Source organism: Leucopleurus acutus (genome assembly GCF_964270905.1).
Source record: "Leucopleurus acutus genome assembly, chromosome: 11".
Lineage (NCBI taxonomy): Eukaryota > Metazoa > Chordata > Mammalia > Artiodactyla > Delphinidae > Leucopleurus > Leucopleurus acutus.
The window spans coordinates 9,830,895-9,853,658 of NC_139152.1; the positions used below are offsets into that span (position 1 = coordinate 9,830,895).

Sequence of the window (22,764 nt, forward strand, 5' to 3'; positions counted from 1 at the left end):
TTAAACTATAAACTGATGTTCTTTTTCAGAACTGAAGTCTTGTGTCAGAACAGACTAGATCCTTTCCTATGTGACCTCCTATACTTTCAGGCACAGAATAAGGTAATTTCAATAGTTCACTATATCCAATATCCTACAGCAATTTTGTTACCTTCTAACTTAGTGAACCATACCCTACTTCTCTCCCACGAATCTACTTTTTCTGATCTATTTATCATATCTACCAATTTGTTCTTGTCTATCCACCAAGACATGGGCATTCACGCACACCTGAATCATAAATCAGGACTCCCCAAGCTAACAATCTTTTGTGGCACACTGTGTTTTGGTGTTCTTAGCACTGTATGTGTGTGTGTCTCTGTGTGCATGTGAATCTGAGAAGAGCTGGTAACATCAGCTACAAGTAAGTAGCGACCACTCACTATGTTCAGAGCATGTGCTCTCTAGTTTTCCTTCCCAATCTATTTACTGTTTCATACTGAGCTAAATTTACTCATAGCATTTTCTGCCTGGCCTCTGACACACTTAAATTCTTCATCTTTAGCCTATTCTATGAACTTCAAAGGACAAGGAGATTGTATTTTGTAGATTCTCTTTGTTGTACTGTTTGTACTGTTCTTCCCTTCCTTTATCATGAATAAATATGTATAGCACACATATGTGCTGTCTGCTGTCTCTCAAAGAAGCTATGCACATTTTTCAATACATATTTAATCCCCAAGGATAAAAGACTTACTTTTTCTATAGTATCAATTTTTCCATAACATCAACTAGCTAGCACCAAACAAATAAAAGTAACAAAAACTTGCATTTTCCCACATTTAGTCCTTCCCTTTTATTAAACAAATGATCAACTCTGGACCTCTACAACTTTTTACTCTAGAAAGAACATGAACTACAGTGTTTTCAAAATCCTGCTTTCTCCTCTAATTCTAGATTGCTTTGGGGGGGAAATGCAGCTTACCACTACAGGTCCTGTTGTCAGCATTAAGAGAGTAGTGGGCAGGGCATCCACAAACAAAACCTCCAACTGGCACCGCCAAGCAGAGGTGGGAGCAGTGCCCATTGCTGGAAGCACACTCATTCCACCCTGCCTGCCGAGAGGAGTGAAACACGAGGATGTCCATCACATAATCCAAATGGCCCTGGATGATGGTGCGGTTTTGGCCACTGGTTTTGTTGGCACGCTCGATGCTGCGTCGGCTCCAGTCCGTCCAGTAGATGTAATCTTGGTACTGAGTTAAGCCAAACGGATGAGGCAAGTCATCTGCTATAACCTCACGGTTGAGTCCTGTTTAGAGAAAGGCAGTAGAAAGGGGAGAAGCAGAGAGATGAAATACGTGAGAATGTAAGTCTTGTTGGCAAAAATAAAATAAAATGTTAACATATAAAACATTACTTTTGTAAGCAATTTAAAACAGAAGAATTCCTTTAAAAGCAATTCTTAAACCAGACTGGTCCTCTGAAATCAACCCACCTGCAGTCTGACCCCATGCCTCAAACTAATATTCTTGCTACAAATCACTGAGTTTTTTTAAACTCCTGTAAATGGTCTATTTTGATTGTGGTCTTATTTTCCCTCCATAAAGGTCTATAGTTCAACTATTTTTCCTTCCAAAAAAGGATGAAAATGCATATACTGTATTTTACCGGTACAAAAAGTCACTTCAGGAATACCCAGGGTGTTATAAATTCCATTATAAGCCCAACAGTAATGAAATGTCCACATATTAAAGAGATATGAATCCAAGTACCTAGCCCACTATTAATAAACAGGATACAGTGTGAGACAGAGGAAGAACCTAGACGTTCATATGAAGTTTTATTAATAGTATCTAACCTATGGTAAACAGCAGCCACTGACTTTTGCACAGAAAGGAGTATATACTATCTGTCTGAACAAAAGGGGGAGTACAGCTTACCAAGCATATTTGAAGATTCTATTAAGTTGGTGTCCAGGTCTGTCCAATAAAGCCTCCTTTTAGCATAATCAATAGTTAGGCCATTTGCTCGCCCCACATTTGGAACTAATGTAGTACGTTCACTTCCATCCATGGCAGCTCTGTCTATCTTAGGCTTTCCACCCCATTCAGTCCAATACATAAATCTAAATTCAAAACAGTGGATACTTAACATTTCATTTTTGACTATTTGGGAGAAAGGATCATATTCATGCACAGTAACTAAATGAATTTAAAGAAAATATACATTAAGTCAAGGAAATTGGTAAAGCAAAATCATAGCTATAATTTTTTTCAAGAATACTGGCAGCCTCAACTAAATATTTTTTCTCATATCCTAAAAAGGAAGTGAGTCAGCTTTCCTTAGTCTTTCCAATGAATTTGTTCCATCCAAAACCTAGGAACTGGAAACAAACCAATGATTTCCTTATTGCAGCATTGCCTTTATAAAACTAATATTCAAGAAGTTAGCAAAGAATTAAAGCTCTGGTCTCAGAACCTGATTCATTTCAGAACAAAATATATGTATTTCTGAATACAAGTAATTCGAATTTTTTAACTTCTTTTCAATTTGTGTCATCAACTCTCCCCCAAACTAAGTTGCAGCAGTACATCAAGGGTAAAAATTAATAGCCTTTAACTGAAATTTAAAAGCAAAGTTTGAAAATGTATTTGGTCACATGGTCCAAGGTAACATACTGCGACGTGTAAGAGCAACGAACCACCCCTTAATGTGTCAGCTGGTCAGTGAACAGTATTACTACAACCCCTGTGAAATTTTAGAACACTCTTTTGCTTTTGTTGTACTCTTTTGAGTTCTTCACCTTAACCTTAGAGCAGCTCAACAGTATAGGTTTTTTACACATGAGGCCAAGGCACTAAAAGTGTGACTGATTTGTCTAATGTCTTCAAGCCAGTCATATGGCAGCGCTGGAACTAGAAGCTAATCCTTAGCCAAATGCCCTTTCAGCTGAACTAGTAGTGCTAGTTTCAAGACACTCTGAATACTGGGAGTAGGAATGTTCTCCACGTGCCAGGTCTCATCAAATACCCATGGCAGACATTCACTCATCAGCCTGTTAGCTGATGGTTGATTTGGTAGCAATGTATGAACATGGTTTTCTGAAAACTGAAGTTGTCTCGGTCTTTGTTTGCATTTGTACTTGTCAGCTGACAGGCACGTGCACACCCCGAGAGCCCAAGAGAAAACAACTGTGGGAGAAATTTCACAGTTGCCAGCAGCCACATAAACTAGAGTACTTCGTCCCAACTACTAAATATCTGTCTGGTAACTAATGTTTAGAATAAAAATCACCATAACCCAATCACAACATGTCAGCACAGAGGGGGTGCTTTCAGTATGACCTTCTTAACTACATGGCTAACAAGCTAACCATGGAACTGACTGATTCAGGGAAACTATTTTTCATTACGGCTATAGTAAATATGTTTGTATGTTCACACTGTTAACTTCTGCTTTTTAAAATGGAGTTATTCTTCACATTTCAGATTTCTTAGATGCCAGCTTTTTAAAACTTGCTAAATCATGTAAGAAGGATCATCTACCGTTGAAAAACATGTCACGTCGTAAAAAAAAATAGTTTATCAGAAAGTTCACTGTTTAATATCAAAGTTTCCCCAAGTTTATAATAATAATCAAACTAATTGTCCATTTTTGAATTAACAAACATTCTAGAATGGAGCTTGTAAAATGCAGTTATTTCCTAGCACACATTATTTCAGTGGGTTTACTTTCATAGGTTTGGAATCTGGTGTAACTTGGGAGAGAGTGCAAGCAAATACAGACTTGATGACACCTTTAAAAAGGCTGTCTTCTTAGTATATAAGTATGATCATTAATATTTAATTATTAATCCATTTCACTTTTTTTTTTTTTTTTTTTGCGGTATGCGGGCCTCTCACTGTTGTGGCCTCTCCCGTTGCGGAACACAGGCTCCGGACGCACAGCCTCAGCAGCCATGGCTCACGGGCCCAGCCGCCCTGCGGCATGTGGGATCTTCCCGGATTGGGGCACGAACCCGCGCCCCCTGCATCGGCAGGCGGACTCCCAACCACTGCGCCACCAGGGAAGCCCTCACTAATCTTTTTTCACCCAATGTTAATGATGACAAAAGTCAAATTTAGCTAATAATTATTAATTCTAAATCAGGGAAATCTCAACTAATGGTTTTAAGATAAAGCCTGTCTATGGTTGACTTGTCAAATTCCTAATAAGCATTATTTAAGACATCAAGAATATAATCCATAACTTGGCCATGAACAGTGCAGTTGCAAAGAATGCATACAAAAAGCTGTTTACCCTTCAGCGGGGTCCAATGCAAGAGCTCTGGGACTATCTAGGTCTTTCCACACCAAAACTTGTCGGTGCTGCCCGTCCAACTTTGATACCTCAATTCGATTTGTTCCTGTGTCTGCCCAGTACAAGTTCTTCCCAAGCCAGTCTACTGCCATGCCTTCTGGATAATCTAAGCCAAATTCTACCACATGTTCCAGTGCACTGCCATTCATAAAGGCTCTGCTGATGGTCTGCAAAAATAAGATTAACAAAAAAGTCACAGGGCTTAAGTACAAAACACCATCCAGAAGGAATGTATGGTTTGTTTTTCGTTGGGTGGGAGGATCCAGAAGAGCCAGAGGCATAGTTTCTCAATACAATTCACATATTTTATGAGCAAAGAAAAAAAATGATGTCAAGCTCTAATAAATGCAACTGTGACCTCAAGTTTTACTGCCAATTCAGGGAGAAAGTTTTGAAATTTTTAAGGACCAGAAATTTATTCTAGTAGAACAGTGGAATGACTATTCTTGTAAAATTTATTAGTAATCAAGTGAAAGAGACGTGACCAGAATGTTGTAGACTTTTAACTGGTAGTCAGCTTCCTGAGGGTACCTGAGAGTAGGCCATGTCACCGTGTCAACTGAAGATCTCAACAACCTTATATTGATACCTTATAGAAGTGCATGTGACTATTATCATACCATTACCACTGTAGCTTTGAATCCCCTAAAAATTAAAACCATCATAATTCAAGCTATTAATAATAGCTGCTACTTCATGGCAAATACTATCCTAAGTACTTTGTGTACCTATATTTTCTGATTTAATCCTTACAACAGCCCTGCAAGATAGACATTATCGCTATTTTCAAGATGAGGAAACTTACAAGCCCACACAATAAAAGCCAAGATAAAGCATTTATTCACTCATTTAACAGATTTTACTGAACACCATTAGAATCCAACTCTGGCTCTAACATTCCATGATTTTTGCACATGAGACAAAATTTTACACAAGTTATCTAAAACAAGTCCAAAACAATCTGGAAGAAGGAAAGCTTATTCTCCAGATTTTCCGGTTAAGAGCTCCTCCTATTGACTCAATGTGCTTTTCAATATTTATTCTAGGGGGGAAAAAAAAGGTATGCTATAACCCATAATTGCCATTTTCTACCTCAGTCAGGTGCCCCCAAATTTTTTTTAATAAATTTAGAGTCAAGTCTCTATAAGCCATTTATATGAAGCATACAATTGCTTACTCTCTAACTGAAGAAAATGTCACTCATTAAATTCAAACAGAACAAAGTAGAGGAAGATTATGTCTTGCAGATTTAGAACACTCAAGCAGAGTATCTTGCACTAAAACATACTTAATAAAAAATACTGAACGGGCCTTTCCCTCGACTTCCTCTAAAAAGTTAAGTGTTTTTGTAGAACTCTGCCTATTAAGTAATGAGGAAAGTTGGTAATAGCACGAAGAGTCAGAAATCCTAGACGCTCTCCCTTTTAGCCCCCAGTTTTAATATTCCAGTTCTTTTGCTAACCTTGAGGGATATGTCAGTCCAGTAAATTCGGTTGTCTGTCACATCAAAATCCAAAGCAGAAGCTTCTTTGACACCAGTGAGCGGGATGGCCACGTTATTATTGTTAGTTTCCAAAGAAATTCTCCTGATATCTGCTCTCCGTGAAAACAAAAGGAAAGCCTCTGGGACAATGCAGGTCTTCATGTCACTGATGAGTTCAAAGCCAATGGGGCAGGCACAGCGAAGGCCCTGAGGTCTATAGAGGCAGAGATGGCTACATCCCCCATTCTCCTCAGCGCAGGGGTTGGAACCTAAAATTATAAAAGGGCACAGAAGGACACACGCATTGATACAATCAACACATTTTCAATTTAAAATGACTAAGCATTTGTTTCACAAAGACCAAGGATGATATTTGCTCCCAAATCTAGAGTTTCAGTTGTAATCTCATAGACATGCACTGTGAGGGTTAATAGGGAATAAAAGGCCAGGCACAGTTGTGCAGGCCTATAGCCCCAGCTACTCGGAAGCAAGATGGCTTGAGCCCAAGAGTTTTGATCGGTAATGCTCTATGCTGATTGGGAATCCGATTAAGTTGGCATCAGTATGGTGACCTCCCAGGAGTGGGGACTACCAGGTTGCCTAAGGAGTGCTGAACTGGCCCAGGTTGAAAACGGAGCAGGTCAAAACTCTTGTGCTGATCAACTGGGAATAGAGGTATGACAAAAATACTTTCCTTTGTACCCACAGTAAACTTTAACTAAACTGCATTATTCATACAGTAGAAATTGTTTTCATGAAGGGGTGTGTGTGTGTGTTAAGTTTAGCCCTTCGATTCAAACTATGTAGGCAGAGTACTAAGCCAACATTTAAAAGGTTATTCCTGCCAAGCAATCTGATAACTTAAAGTTCTCATTTGTTTCCGGATAAACAACTTTAAAGAAAGTTCTTGATTCCAAAATTATTCATGGACCATCTACATGGTGCCCAGCACTAGGTCATCCCCAAATATCACTGAACTTGGTGATATGCTGAAAATATGTTTGGAGGTTTCAGGAACCAAAAGAAGAAAGTGATTTGGAGTATTTTCCCTGGGACATTTATTTAATTTCTCTGGTTCTTACATTTAGGGTTTGACAGTAGGGAGGTGGAAGGAAATGGAATGATAGTCCCTGAGAAAGAAGATAATTGTCTAAAAGCTGTTCACTGTCTTCCTTAGCCACTAGACACCACGGGATATGATGTAAAAGGTATCAGACTTAGAGAAAAACGTACTTGTACCACAAAGAATTTATGTATATCCCCTCAAAACATCAACAATTTACACTGCTGACTTTACAAGCTGCTGACTGTCTCTATCTTTTCTCATTCCTCGTTCAATCTCTAAGAGAACTGTGGAATTACTTACCAACGATTCGATGAACATTTGTGGCCTTCAGGCCCATGAGGTCAGGGAGCTGATCTATGATGATTTCCCGCTCTGCACTTCGTTTGTGTACTCTTTCGATGCTACGCCTCTGCCAGTCGGTCCAGTAAACATAGTCACCCAACAAAGTAAACCCAAATATGTGGGGAATTTTGTCTTCCACTAGCACTCGTCTCCCAGTCCCATCGGTATTCATAACCTTCAAGTTTAAGTTTAAAGAGAAGGAAGAGGAAAAGATGTATACTTATTCTTCAAACGTATGTAAAAATGACAAAACCAACTATGCCTACATCAAAATCCAAGTGTCATCTTAGTTACTCCTGTTACAATGCTTTCACAAAGTGACAACATGTTGATTTAATGAGAAGGATTTCGAAGACTCAGTGTGGGCTCATATTTTACCTCTATTTCCCCAGTCTTTTATTACCCTTCCTTCTAAAAATTCCGGCAACATTAGATTTAGTAGGCACCTCCTCTACTAAATGACTGTGTAAAAATTAAAAGTACAATATTATCGCCTTAAGTTTGCTTGTACATCTGTTTTCAAATTATAGTGTACCTTTGCACATATTAATTTATTACGTATTGTGTTTTATAACATATTTTATTTTATCATGAGAGTTTTGCCTGTTTGACATCTAAGGAAACTAAGATTCAAATAAGGTTGCACAGCTTGTATACAGAGTTGATGTCTTTTTTAGAACTCCTTCTATTTAGTGTATTTTTTATTTCATTGTTTTTGTTTTAAAAAAAAAAAAACACTCTAGATACTCTCTCTGCAACTAAGTTTCAAGTAACTAGGATGTATCAGCTCTTTCCAACTACCCTACAGCACAGCGGTCCCCAACCTTTCTGGCACCAGGGACCAGTTTCGTGGAAGACAATTTTTCCACGGACTGGGTGGAGGAGGATGGTTTCAGCATGATTCAAGCACATTACATTTATTGTGCTCTTTATTTCTATTACTATTATATTGTAATATAATATGAAAAATATAATGAAATAATTATACAGCTCACCATAATGCAGAATCAGTGGGAGCCCTGAGCTTGTTTTCACTTGCCACTCACTGACAGGGTTTTGATATGAGTCTGCAAGCAACTGATTTATTATGGTCTCTGTGCAGTCAAACCTCTCTGCTAATGATAATCTGTATTTGCGACCTAGAGCCCTCACATGTGCAGTTCACAGTAGGGTTCGCGCTCCTATGAGAATCTAATGCCGCCGCTGATCTGACAGGAGGCGGAGCTCAGGCAGTAATGCGACCAATGGGGAGCAGCTGTAAATACAGATGGAGCTTCACTCGGCTCACCTCCTACTGTGCAACCCGGTTCCTAACAGACCACGGACCACTCTTGGTCCGTGGCCCGGGGTTGGGGACCCCTGCTATAGCAACATTATTAAATTCATTCTGACATTTTCATTGTAAACATCAGCAATTTCCCTAGGCATCTTATCTGTCTCTGACGTTGCAGAAACATGTACTAATCTTCTGTTCTAAAAGACAGAGGAAGTATTCTAAAGCACCAACTTCCAAGTCCTCATCTGAGAACATTTTTATCATTTAAAGTGGCCTGTGTACCAGGCAAATCAGCCTTCAGAAATGTTATTGTTACTAATAACATGTACATGCAAACACCCACCTAAAAAGAAGTATCAGGCATAATCTTATACAAGTATTAATTTTTTATTCATAAATTATATTCCATGTAAGTCAATACTGTGATGCCTAGATGGAATGACAAGCAAATATCTTTATCTCTCCTCTCTAAAAATTTTAAAACACTTGCTGACCTTCCCCAAACATCCAAACCTTGGAAACAAAATACTTAAAAATTGAGCAAAATTGTGCCATATTCTTGTATCTTCACTTGCAAATATCAATAAATATTTGATTTATATCTAATGGAAGAGAGATTATATTAGTTGGATGTTTATCTGTTCATATTAGATACAAGAGGACTTCTATTAAGCCAACTGAATAAATCTATATTTAAATATAATGTTTTTTAAAAGTCAAAAACATAGTTAAAAAGAATTAAATACTACTCCAACTCCTAACATTACACACTTTTTAAAGTTAATAATTTCTGCTTGAGACACGAGTTTAGATTTTTTACATTCACATTTTCTTGCAACAGACCATTCCTGGATATATTTTATGATGTCTACGGTTTATCTTAAAATTACTTTGGTGTTTAACAGTAAAATGACTAAGCAGAGAAAAAGGGTTGATAATCTGTTTTCATATATAACTAGGATATAATCTCTAGAATAGCAGGAACCTAATTCATCTATTTATGTCTTTCACAGCTACTATTAAAGAGCCTGGCAGAGAACTCAATAAATATTTGTTAAATAATTTTTAAAAGGAGGGACTTCCCTGGTGGCGCAGTGGCTAAGAATCCGCCTGCCAATGCAGGGGACATGGGTTCGAGCCCTGGTCCGGGAAGATCCCACATGCCGCGGAGCAACTAAGCCTGTGCGCCACAACTACTGAGCCTGCGCTCTAGAGACTGCAAGCCACAACTACTGAGCCCGTGTGCCTAGAGCCCATGCTCTTCAAGAAGAGAAGCCACCGCAATGAGAAGCTCATGCACCGCAACGCAGCGTAGCCCCCGCTCGCCACAACTAGAGAAAGCCCGTGCGCAACAACGAAGACCCAACGCAGCCAAAAATAAATAAATTTATTTAAAACTTTAAAAGGAGACAGGTTTCCTAAGACCTACGACAGTCAAGAAAACTTAGTAAAAATGGAAATTAAAATTTATATAACAGTTCTTATCCTCAGATCCTAGCTTAGCCATGTGAATGAATGAAAGGTATTCTTGCCCAAATTTTAAATCCATGTGAAAATGCATACTACTGCCTACTTTTAGAGAATGGATACTTTCCTGATCCCTCCTAAAAGCAGAGCTCCAAGAAAGAATTTCTGGCCCCATTTTATTACTGCCTGGAAACTCTGATCAGGGTGAAAATTTTTCCTTTATTAGACATAATTTAGAATAGTCATTATTTTTAGGTGGGAGAAGCTTATTTTAAAACTCTGTCCTTTTGCCTCCACCCTAATATGGAGATTCTCTCTTGACTCTGGTATCTTCCTCTACCCTCCCTGCAAGAATTTCCTCCCAATACTATGTCCTTCCTTCCCAGGATCTCCAATTTCTCCCTCTCCATAAGGTCCTTCTTTTCTGCCTTTAACACAGTTTCCACCATTTTAGAGAGACACTGTTTAAAAGCTGAATGATTCTGTTTTTGCTGCCATGTTCTCTGAATGATCTGTAGCTGCTGCCTCCACCTCTTACCATTCATTCACTTACCTCCCTACAACTGGCTGACAATCTGTGACTCGGATCAAACGACTACTGAAAACGATCAGTGACTACTTTTCTGTTCTTCTCTGCTCTTGTGCTCTTCTGCACAATCTGCTTTCTATCTCTTCATCTCCCTGGTTCCTCTTTCCTTTTTCAAACCTGGCTGGATATGTTCCAAGATTTCCTGAGCTGTTCTGTCTATAAAACACCTTTCAACAGGCCCATCAAGTCTTAAGGCTTTAATATTACCTTATGCAGAAAAATTACAAATATGTAAAGTTCTAGTCTAAAGTCTCATCAGTTTCTACTGCAATATTTCCCACTGCATCTACCAGAAAATGTACTGCTACCTCATCTAAAATGTCATATACTTAACGGGAAACCTATCTTCTCCATTAGGGGGAGGAGTTCATCATCCTATCAGAAAGCATCTAACACAGAGTGCTAAACATTCTGTATTACAGAACTCTAAAATAATACTTTCTTACAAGTGTATGGTATAGTAAAACGTGTGTGCTTTTACCTTATTCCTTGTTTCAGTATTATCTTAAATCAATTATTATCTTACGTTTAATAAATTAATACTAATTTTGCTGATTACTATGCTCCAATATTGGCCTTCCTATTAAAATTTATTTGCTGATCTAAAAGCATACACTAGTTACTTAATACTGAACTTCTTTTTAAAAATAAAATCTAAATTTCTACTTCAAAAATATTACAGGATCAACCAACTCTCCTCTTTCAGTTATGTGTCCTGCAACATTCTTGTTTGTTCATTTTGAGAAATTAACAACTTAAACAAAGATAGCTGATTAGCTATGAATTTAGATAATGGGCAAAGAATGAAACTGAAAACCACAGTGAGAAAAATAACAAAAAGATAATTCCAAAAGATTCTTCTGGTTTACACAACTCAGCATTTTCTTATTTAGCATTTATTCTTCATTCTTCTGCTCTCTAAAAATCTCTTATGATTAGCAAACAGTACTCTGGCAGAATTAGACAGATTTGGATTTTAAATATAAGATCTATCACTCACTATATACCCTTAAGGAAATTTCTCACATGTAAAATAGGGAGAGAGCACTTACATTACTGAATTATTTAAGAAAGAAAAGAATGTTTACTTCTATAGCACAGTATCAGATTAATAGATGCTCAGTAAATGCTGGTTCTTGCCCTTTATTGTTTTAGTAAAATGCTTTAGTCCCTAAAAGTAAACAGCTATACTTAAATGGCTATATTTAATTAATTTAGTAAAATATACTGCTTCAAAATAAAAATTAATACATAAATATAAAAGGATATGTGGAAGTAAAAGACCAAACAACCACACAGTTTTAAGCTGAATAAAAACAGCACAGACTTTTCTGTATCCTGGCAACTAGTGGAAAACTGCAGGGCTGCAGCCTTATTCCTATTTCCAACCCCCATTTTTATTGTTTGCTTATGCTACTTAGATGCACAGTAACTAAAACAGTAAACAAAATGGAGAAGTTCGACAATTTGATTGGAATATACTTTCTGCTGCTCTACCAGACCCTCAACTCCACTCCCCACCCCAAATCAAACAACATTAATAAACATATCTACTAAATGCAAATCACATGAAAAGCATGATGAATGCTAATAGAAGTTTACAACAGGGCCTCTTCTAGCTAAGGGATTACAATCTGGTTGAGGAAGTAAACTATATTTACATTAAAACCATAAACATACACCCTTCTCTGGCATACAGCTAATCAGGAAAAACTTTAGGAAGGAGCAGGAGTTCAAATCCACCTTCAAGAATTAGAAGAATTTGGACAAAGAAAAAGAGAAAATGATTTTTCAAAATAAAAGAAGTAACACACGTTAAGACACAGTCATGGATGTCTTGTTTGACTGACTTTGAAAGAGACGCTTTGAGGTAGAAAGAATACAAAAGGGACTCAGAGAGACAGCACCCTATAGGAGGTATGAAATTCCAGGTAAGAAAAACTATAGAAAACAAGAAACTTCTGAAAGCACTTTAAGGAGAGTGACATAACAAAGCTGTATTTCAGGAAGACCTCATTTACCTCTATTACTGCATCCAGATTGTGCTTAAGATAAATATCTTAAATATAGAATTACGGTTAATAAAATATTTTCAATTTCTATGGGATGATAATAGAGGTCCAAAAATCCCCTTTCTGAAAGTCTTTGGGGCTAGCTCTATTTTAGAATTTGGACTTCTCTGAAATACCGAAAGGCTAACACAATGCACATGGCGTATCACCTCTACCTGGGTCCAGGGCAGCACTTCATTGCCAAGCATGATAATATTTTTCCAGCAAGACATATACATATTCCCACAAAGGGGGATAAATAGGGAGTACAATTAGTCTTACACTGCTTCAAGTCAGACTCCTTTTTTTTTTTTTAAGTGTTTTTGATGTGGACCATTTTTAAAGTCTTTATTGAATTTGTTACAATACTGCTTCCATTTTGTGTTTTGGTTTTCTTGGGCTCCCCCACCAGGGATGGAACCCGCACCCACTGCCTGGATTGCCAGGGAAGTCCCTCAAGCCAGACTCTCTACCAACTGAATTAATAAAAATAACTTTCGGTTTCAAGAGCTTTTTGGATTTCAGAATTGCACATAAAGGATTGTAGGTTAGGAATGCTTTGGTGATCTTCACTCTGGTCCCCTGACAAAACTGGGGCTTGGATCAGTGTTAATGCTGCTCTAAGTGCAAGCAAGGGTCTCAGGAAGAAGAAAAACAAGCAAAGGACATGTTAAAAAGATAAGGTAATTTTTAGCAACATCTGGCAAATCAACAACAAATGATAATGAAGGTCTTAAGAAGATCTTTAGAATAGCACAGAGTCCAAGAACTCAAATATAGTTCCCTAAAAGCCACAGCTAAGGATTTTGTAGCTTTGCACACTAGAGCATTAGTCCCTTCCAGCTAGCTATTCCTTGTTCTCTCACTTTAAAGGCAAAAACTAAAAGTGTTTTTTTGTGGGTTTTTTTTTGGGGGGGGGGGGTAGTAGAGTAAATAAAGTGCACACTAAAGCTAGATATATCACATCTATTTCAAATTAAACAATGTAATTAAGATATGCTAAGATACTTTAAATGTAAGTTTGTAACCACACTGCTTCCCTTAATTCCCTATCTTCCCATTCTTGACTGTTGTAGTAGCCTTTTACAACAGGGTTGGGTCTAGAACAGTGCTGTCCAAAAGAAATACAAGTTACAAATGTGAGTCATGTGTGTAATTTAAAATTTTCTAGGAGCCAGATTTTTTTAAAGTTTTTAAAAAAACAGGTAAAGGTAATTTTAATAATATATTTAATCTATTCATATATATCCAAAATGTTTTATTTCAACATGTAACCACTCTTTAAAAATTTATTAGCGAGATTTTATGTTTTTTCTTACTAGGTCTTCTTAGTATGCATTTCACACTTCAAGCATCTCAGTTCAGAGTAGCCACATTATAGGTGCTCCATAGCCATATGTGGTTACTGGCTACCCTAGTGGACTGCGCAGTATTAGAATTTCATGGTGGTGACTATACAGCCCACAACAAAATTAATTTACTCCTGTTTTAGATTAGACCCCTGTCCCCCCTCAAACCTCCCACCTTCAGGGTTGCCCTAGACTCATCAGGCTCCGTAAAGCCACAAACAAATGCCTTCCATTTCGTCTTTCCTCCCTCCCCAGCTATGCTATACTTAATTCTAATAGGGGTTAAAATTACTTCAAAAATGATTTCTCATGAAAAGAATAAAACTCTACTTTTTTCATCTTTTATCACATTTGTAAGTTTACATTTCAAAGTACTAGCTGAGATTTGCAAGACTAAGGACAAAGGCCTGATTCTTTCATTTCTTTTAGGTTATATCAAAATAAAAGTATTAAAATCACATTTATGGGCTTCCCTGGTGGCGCAGTGGTTGGGAGTCCGCCTGCCGATGCAGGGGAGACGGGTTCGTGCCCCGATCCGGGAAGATCCCACATGCCGCGGAGCGGCTGGGCCTGTGAGCCATGGCCGCTGGGCCTGCGCGTCCGGAGCCTGTGCTCCGCAACGGGAGAGGCCACAACAGTGAGAGGCCCGCGTACTGCAAAAAAAAAAAAAAAAAAAAAAAAAAAAATCACATTTATATTAATAAGAGAATCCCTATCTGCCATCTCCTTGGCTCTCCCCTTAAGAGCATTCTAGATTGACAGATAATGGTTGAAGCCAGGTAGTTCCTGAGTATCTTTACTCTGCTTTACTACATGTCTGAAATTTTCCATAATTAAAAAAAAAAAAAATGAAGAGAGGAAAGATAAGGGAAAAAGTCCAAGGGCACCCGAAGAATAATAATAGTTGTTAGTAATAAATGCTGTTATCATTTTTGTTGTTCACATGATGTAGGAGGCAATTTATGAGAATCCTCTGAAGAAATTAAGGGATCAAAAACTTAAACAAAATCTGATTGTGAGACTTTACTTCTAAAGAACTACATATTTCCCTTTATACAGAGTCTGACTACTTTCTGAAATGTGCTTCCTTCCATTACTTTTGCAGAGTTGACACTTCTTAGAAAATTGGCTTCTGCCCTAAATGCTTCTCTTTTATCAGCCACACAATCTCTCTCTACTACTGGGCAGAAGCAACATAGAGAAACAAGAACATGTTGCTTTGTCTCAAAGAAAATTACTGTTACATTTCTCATACCCAAGGAGTAACAGTTTTGGACAGGTTACTAGGTTTGTAAATACAGTTTTAAGCCCCTTTATGTTTAAAATAACCACCCAAATCCTGGTAAAAGCTTGCTTGTACATTCTGAACCCAGAACAAATGCACCATTTTAGGCCAATCCAAAAGATAACCCTTATGCTTTAAAAGCTGAGCCAACACTAATTAAATCTTCTTGAGGGTGTGTTTCACCATATTACCTCAGAGTGGTTTAATTAAACTGAAATTAGGCTTCTGTCACTTCTAAAATCTACCTCCAAATCTGAACCAGAGTCTCCAGTGGTTTCAGCTGCTTCAACCACATTGTGGTATGGATTTAACATTCTGAGGCATTTCCAAATATTGCAAACCACACTGAGCATACGGGCTACAACAGAAAACAGATGTGGGTTAACCAGAACATTATCTTCACAGAGAGGAGGTAATGGCAAACCTTCTGCAGACATCACATCCGGTTTTTTTGAGTAGTTTCATCAGCCCATTAAATGCCAAGACAGGATTACCCATGAAATCCTGGAATGCAGCCAGTCTACTACCAAAGTTGCTGCTATGCAAATTCACTTGACTGGACATGTTCAAGAAATAGATGACAACCGGACAACCAGGCACCCCTCATAAAATGAACTGGGAATGCTATCAAGTTCCAAAAAAGAAATGCAAATGAACCATTCCTCTTATACTGTTCCAGCCAATATCCAAAACAAGTAGTAAATTAAAAGTTTATATATATATACATACACATATGAGAGACAAATAGGTATCGTTCGGGGCTGATTCATCTAATTCATAGGTTATAAAGTATAATTTCATAGAAATGGCATTTTTGAAAACTATATCGATGGAAATAACATTTCAGTCATGCAGAATCTCACTGGGGTGAGAAGGAAAGAGAAATGCTTTGCATCCAGTAGGGGAAGCAAAGGGACGCCATGCACCTGTTTAAGAGAGCGGTAACGGCAAATTCAGCGCTGCATTTAAAGCCTTTAACCTACTTCAAGACATATTATGTCTGAGTAAATACTAGTGATTTTTAATATGGAAAGAAAAAGTATCAAACTTGCACTAGGTAGTTTAATAATATTTTTTCAAGGAGTCGTGCTTAGAATATTAAACATTTGCAGTTACTATGCTCTTTTACAGATAGAGCTACGAATTGCTATTGTGACCAAAGCATTCTAAAACATCAATTACTCAGAACTATAAAATTGAGAACAGATTTTCAGCTGAAGGTATCACTATGATGAAAACCAACACCACCTTAGTCAATACTCAAATGCTTCATGAGATACTTGTGAGAACCCCACTGTCCTGGAGCCTTTAATAAACCCTAAGGAAAACACATTAGCATATTAACAAGGGAAAAATGCTCCCTTTCCTCTCATTCTTTTCAAGCACAACTAACATATATTTGGAGTCTTAGTAGGAAAAAAAAAAAAAAAATCAACTCTAACATCTTAGTATTAAGACAAATTACTCAAGTACCAATGAGCACGCCTTATGCCCAGATACTGGTTTTTAAATACTATTCTTCATTAAAAAGAACCATGGCTCCTTGGCATGGGAAATAAGAGAAAGCTGGAATATGCTGTCGTTCCAAAAAGTATTTTAAAAATGACAGGGGCTCCTTACAAAATTAAAATTAAATTACCATTTGATTCAGCAATCCTACTTCTGGTACATATCCAAAAGAACTGAAAACAGGATCCCAAATATCTGCACACTCATGTTCACTGCAGCAGTATTCACAATAGCCAAGAGGTAGAACCAACTTAAATGTCCATCAACAGATGAACGGATAGAGAAAATACGGTATATACATACAATGGAATATTATTCAGCCTTAAAAAAGACGGGAATCCTGTCACAGACCACAACTCGGATGAACCCTGAGGACATATGCTAAATGAAATAAAGCCAGTCACAAGAACATAATACTGCATGGTTCCACTTATAAGAGGTATCTAAAGTAATCAAACTCTTAGAAACAGAAAGTGAAATGGCAGTTGCCAGGGGCTGGTGGGGAAGCAGTTGTTCAAATGGAATGGAGATTCAATTTTGCAAGATGAAAAAGTTCTACAGATCTTGCAGAACAATGTGCATATAATTAGCACCACTGTACACTTAAAAATGGTTAAGATGGTAGGTTTTATGTTATGTGTTTTTCACCACAATTAAAAAAAAAGATGGAGGCATGTCAAAAGGACACAGAATCACCTTGAAGGTGATCCTAATGCCAATTCTGGAACAATTTTTGCAACGATATAATGATGATAATGAAATATATCCTGTAGAATAAACTGAACATCCATTGGCTCATATATACACATATATATGTGCATACATATATATATGAATAACTGAATAAATAGGAAAGGGGACACCTCTTCCTTATGGGAGAATTCCAATTAATATAACAGGAATAATGGAAATGGTATCAGTGTTAATTTCCTGGTGTTGATCACTATTCTATGAGTATGTAAAACGAACCTGGGTGAAAGTTTTATTACTCTTGCAAATTTTTTTCTTGAAGTCTGAAATTATTTCAAAATGAACAGTCTAAAAAAGAGGCAGCAGAACTCAACACAATAAGTACTGTATTAGGAATCAGGAAACTTGAATTCCATTGTTTTCTTCATAAACAGCAAGTTCTATGACCTTTGACAAATTAAAGAAGCTAACTAATCAAAAAGCAACAAACACTGCTGAATTCTGGGAAGAGAAACCTGGGATAGAAAGAACAAATGTTTGTGTAAGTATATGACACTATCTAGAAATCATCTGATAATGTCTAAACCGTCTGAACATGGCTTTTTTCCCAAAGACAACAACACTTTGAAAACCCATGAAACTGTTTGCTTACTATCTATAGACTAATGAAATCTATTGTGGCAGAGAAGGGTTTGGGATTTTTTCCCCATATTTTAAGAATAACACTGTAACTAAAACACAATAGTAGTGTTATAAATCTCAACCAGACATAAAGACCAAGTCATAAATCAATCTAAAATCAAAAATAAATGAACATTTAACGTTTTAAATGTCTAAAGCTAAGTGAAAGAAGCCATACTTACAAGGCAACATACTGTATGATTCCATTTATGCAAATCTAGGTGCAGAGGTTGCTGGAGAGTGGGTGTGGGGAGTTGAAAATAAAGGGGCAGCACAAGGCAGTTTTTGTGATTGATGGAAATGTTCTGTATCTTAATTGTGGTGGTGGCTACATGACTCTATGCACTTATTAAAACTTATGGAACTGTAAAAAAATCAATCAACAAAAACAAAAAACTGAACAGGGTCTATTTATTAATAGCATAAAGCCTCTAATTTCAGTCCTACTTACAAGCTCTACAAGCCTGGCAGATCTCAGAAGCTCAAAATTATAAATGAAATAACAAAATACTAATCTGTTGAAAATCTCAGCACTATAAAAGGGATTCTAACTCCTTCCCTCAGATTATTATTTCAGATCAAATCTACCAAAAAAACAAATCATAGTACAATGAAGAGTTTAGGAAATCTATTAAGAGTTCAACAAAAAAATTACAGGGCCTGCATTATAACATTCTCAACATTTTAAAATTGTAAGCTACACTTAAAGTGGAAAAAAAATTGAAGAATCCTTTGCTCGTTATGGATAACTTCAGCAATGACTATTACACAGAATCCTTAAATAGCTGGTGATAAATTAAGTTGAAACAAGAAGTTAAAATACTTGTTATTGTTAACATTGCTCTATGTTTTGCAAATTCCCTCCCAAGAAGTCCGAAAACTGTGGTCCTTGCCATTATATTACTTTTTACCCTTTCCAAACCTTCTAAAAACAGTAAAAATAAAATCTCTATGACCCCTTTAAAAGTATAATAGTTTCCCAGCTACAGGGAAATAACCTCCTGAAAAATAATGTTTTACATGAACTCCATTAACATTTACATGTTTGGCAAGCTTCAAACAACGGCTTTAAACATTTATTTAAACCCACCATGCATATTAATAATGGAGTAGCCTGCATACAGGTCAACGCAAAATCTAAATGAATAGCTTACTGGAAGTCACTAAAACTGAGTTACTAAAGATACTGAACCCCCAACAGGCAAGTTTTCTTTAGGCGATAGGAATTAAAGGCACAGTAAATAAGGAAAAATTTAAAGAAAAAAAGAAAACAGTCATGTCATCTTCAATATAGATTCCCTTTTAGCAACTCTCCCAAGCAAAGTGTTTAATTTGTTCTTAACCTATGACATGCAGTTAATATAAAAAACATCAGAAAATGTTATAACTGGAAAGAACCTAAAGATCACCTGGTTCAAATGACCTCACTGGCCAAAATACAAAGACCGGAGATTATGTGAATTAGCTAAAGTCACCGAGTTAAATGGCAAAATCAAACAAGAACTAGATCAGGGTCCAATATTATAAAATGTTTCAACAAAACATCTAGAGATTACCTCGATAAAAACTAAACATTAGGGCTCCCCTGCTGGCACAGTGGTTGAGAGTCCGCCTGCTGATGCAGGGGACACGGGTTCGTGCCCCGGTATGGGAAGATCCCACATGCCGCGGAGCGGCTAGGCCCGTGAGCCATGGCGGCTGAGCCTGCGCATCCAGAGCCTGTGCTCTGCAGCGGGAGAGGCCACAGCAGCGAGAGGCCCGCGTACCGCAAAAAAGAACAAAAACAACAACAACAAAAAAACACACTGTTATAAACTGTAAAGAGGATGACCTCTCTTCTCAAGAAAGTAGGACACTGAAATCAGCACTCTTAACTTCAGGGGTACAAAAACCAAAGGAATAAAGAAGGTACTTCTAAAATAATGACTGTAACTAAAAACAGCTCCCCACATATTAAATGGTTTTATACTAAAACATGAGGCGAAAAAGTATAATAGCAGAACATTTAAAAAATAATCCAAGTGCAAGTTCAAACTCGGTCACTAAAGTGCTTTCTAGGTACCAAATGAACAGATTATCCTAATTTACATAGATAAAATTATACTAACTCCAACGTGAGGCAACTGCATCTTGTTTGGTGAGCCTCCAGGGTTTGTTGTGCCAGTTCAGGAAAATATGATTACACCTATCATCAAGCAAGTTTCTCTCACTATAAATACGTGCAGTAACTTTTTTAGAGCCAGACAAAGTAGAGGAGATAATGAGATGACAGAGCATACAACTGGACGATATACTACTCTGCTGCTATAGATGATAACAAGTTAAATAATGTTGTTAGAATTGTACATCAACAGGTAACCTTCAAATAGTTCAAAGATAGATATAATCATAAGATACACCCCAATCAGAAACAAGATGATAGCCCATGCTTACAACTCAGTGAATACAGTGTCCAAATCCAGGTATTCTGTTGAGCTGAGGAATCTAACAATGGAATTTATCAAAATCATTCTTCCATTATTATATGTCAAGAAGATGTGGGGAAAAATATATATTCATATATATACATACATATAGTGTGGTAAAGTAGTAGGAATGGGCAAAGATTCAGGTATTTAAGTTATCCTGAACATTTCTCTAAAACTAAAAGTAAAACCAATTTTAAGAAACACATAAACTGGCAAAGATTCGAAAGAAAGAACTTGTTGGTACTTGTCATACACTCAGGAGAGCTTTATCTCAACAACAGATGATTATATTATTATAATTTCTTAAGGAGGAATTAATCTTAGAAAAAACAATAAGAAAAACCATCATAAATGGGTCCTTGTGTGTTTTAACAGACTTTCACAATACACAGGCTAAAGACGCCAAAGAAATTACTTTAAAAAAAATCTGAATACTTGGGAAACAAATTTCTTTATAAGAGTACTGATTAAACAGAGGAAGTTGTCATGAGAGGAAAATACAGCCCTGCATAATAATCTCTGTTTCTATTTCCCAACAAAATTGTGCCAGGTATAATTAGATTTGGACAAAACTACCTATGGACACTGTTCTCTAAAATAGGGAAATTTACAATAAAAGAGATATGAAATAATTCTACATGTCCTTGAAGTAAACAAGAAAAATCTCTCTCTTCACCTACAACCACTAGGTGTTGCTACATTTGTCAGCATAAGCTCAGAAATGAAAAGGGGAAAAAAATGAATAAAAAGTATATAATGAGAACATAAACTGTGAGAAAATTTCAGCTATGACAATATTATTATTTTCAATAAAACGAGCGACTGAAAACGCATTAACTGAAAATGTTTTAAACTTATAAATTATCTATGATATGTCTTCACTATTGGTAAGCAGTACTGCAGGCCCTCAGTACAACCAATGTTTCTGGCAGTTAAAACGGACCGAGATAAATGAGAACAGTGTTAAGACACAATGTGCTTCTGCCTACTGCAGGGTCTTATAAAGTTGAAATAAAGGCTTGTTTGATGTTCCCCAACCAGAAAAAAGAAAATGATCCTTTCTGCTAATGCTTTAGTACTTATTATCAGGAAGCCCCAGAACACTATAGTAACACTTGGGTGGGGAGTAGAGGGGATCCCAGTGCAGACAAGTAAACTAGAAGCTTGTATGTAAAAGGTGGTGAAATGATTTCTGCATAATGAAGAAACGTAAACAAGTACCAGGAAGTACCTTTTAAATAACACCTACAGTTAAGTGGTCACTATCAGTTGAAAAGTAGGGAAATCAGACATATCCTCACAAACACATTCTTATATTAAAGCACCAGCCAATACGATGACTGTCTTTTTTTTAAAAAATGTGACATCATCAGCAATTCCCTATGTACCATCCCTCTCTGCGGAATTGGTTATAGACCTCAGGTAAACCTATTTATTCTTTCTTGCAACTCTGTACAACAGAAGCCGAGTCTGAAACCCAGAGCTCCCCATTAATTTTCTCTGGTTTCCCCAATCCTCAGACCCAGCTCCCCAATATCCAGCATCTGGTTACATCACCACTTACCAAAAAAAGTGAGTGAGAACCCGATCTAAGGAATCTCCACTGAGGGAGCAGAGAGCATAAGCGAATGAACATTTTAAGCTCTTCCCATAAGATCCACTCAAAACACAAGAGTTTACTATGCCTTACACTGCTACATAATTTATCAAATACCTATCTTTTCTTCCCAAACGTACTGGAAACATATATCCCAAGTAAACTCTAAGTCTTCCAGAAGAGAATAAGGCCACTACAACCATAATTTATTATTTTCTTATAGTCCCAGGAAAAAAGTACCTTTCATTCTTGGGCATGACAAAAGCAGGGAAGCTTTCTTAAGAGAAGGGGAGTAGCAAGGAGCATGTGACCTAGACTAGGGTCAGATCAGCACCTAGGATCAGCTGATACCTAACAAGAGGCTAGCAAGTAATCCTAGAAAAAGAAGCATTTTTAAAATTCTGTGTCTTCCCAAAAGTTTTAGCCGACCTACTACTGAGTAAAGCAAAATGAAAAAGCTGGTGGTTACAGTTGCTCCTATAATCACTACTAGTCTCAGAGAGGGAAACTAACAGTTTTTCTCCCTCAGTTATGCAATATGAAGAGCTGTGCTCTTTCCCTAGTTTGCCA

The 22,764-nt window shown here is 37.1% G+C and overlaps 1 protein-coding gene across 3 annotated transcripts in view; it reads right to left on the reverse strand.

The window, feature by feature from the left end:
• LRP6 (LDL receptor related protein 6) overlaps positions 1-22,764 on the reverse strand; it is a 176,174-nt gene that overhangs the window by 42,759 nt on the left and 110,651 nt on the right. For all 3 annotated transcript variants that reach the window (XM_082850868.1, XM_082850867.1, XM_082850866.1), the window contains 5 exons: positions 7,191-7,407; positions 5,804-6,093; positions 4,282-4,508; positions 1,923-2,107; positions 965-1,291 (listed from right to left, as the gene is read on the reverse strand). In XM_082850868.1, coding sequence (XP_082706994.1) covers positions 965-1,291; positions 1,923-2,107; positions 4,282-4,508; positions 5,804-6,093; positions 7,191-7,407 — 1,246 coding nt within the window. The remainder of the gene's footprint in view (positions 1-964; positions 1,292-1,922; positions 2,108-4,281; positions 4,509-5,803; positions 6,094-7,190; positions 7,408-22,764) is intronic.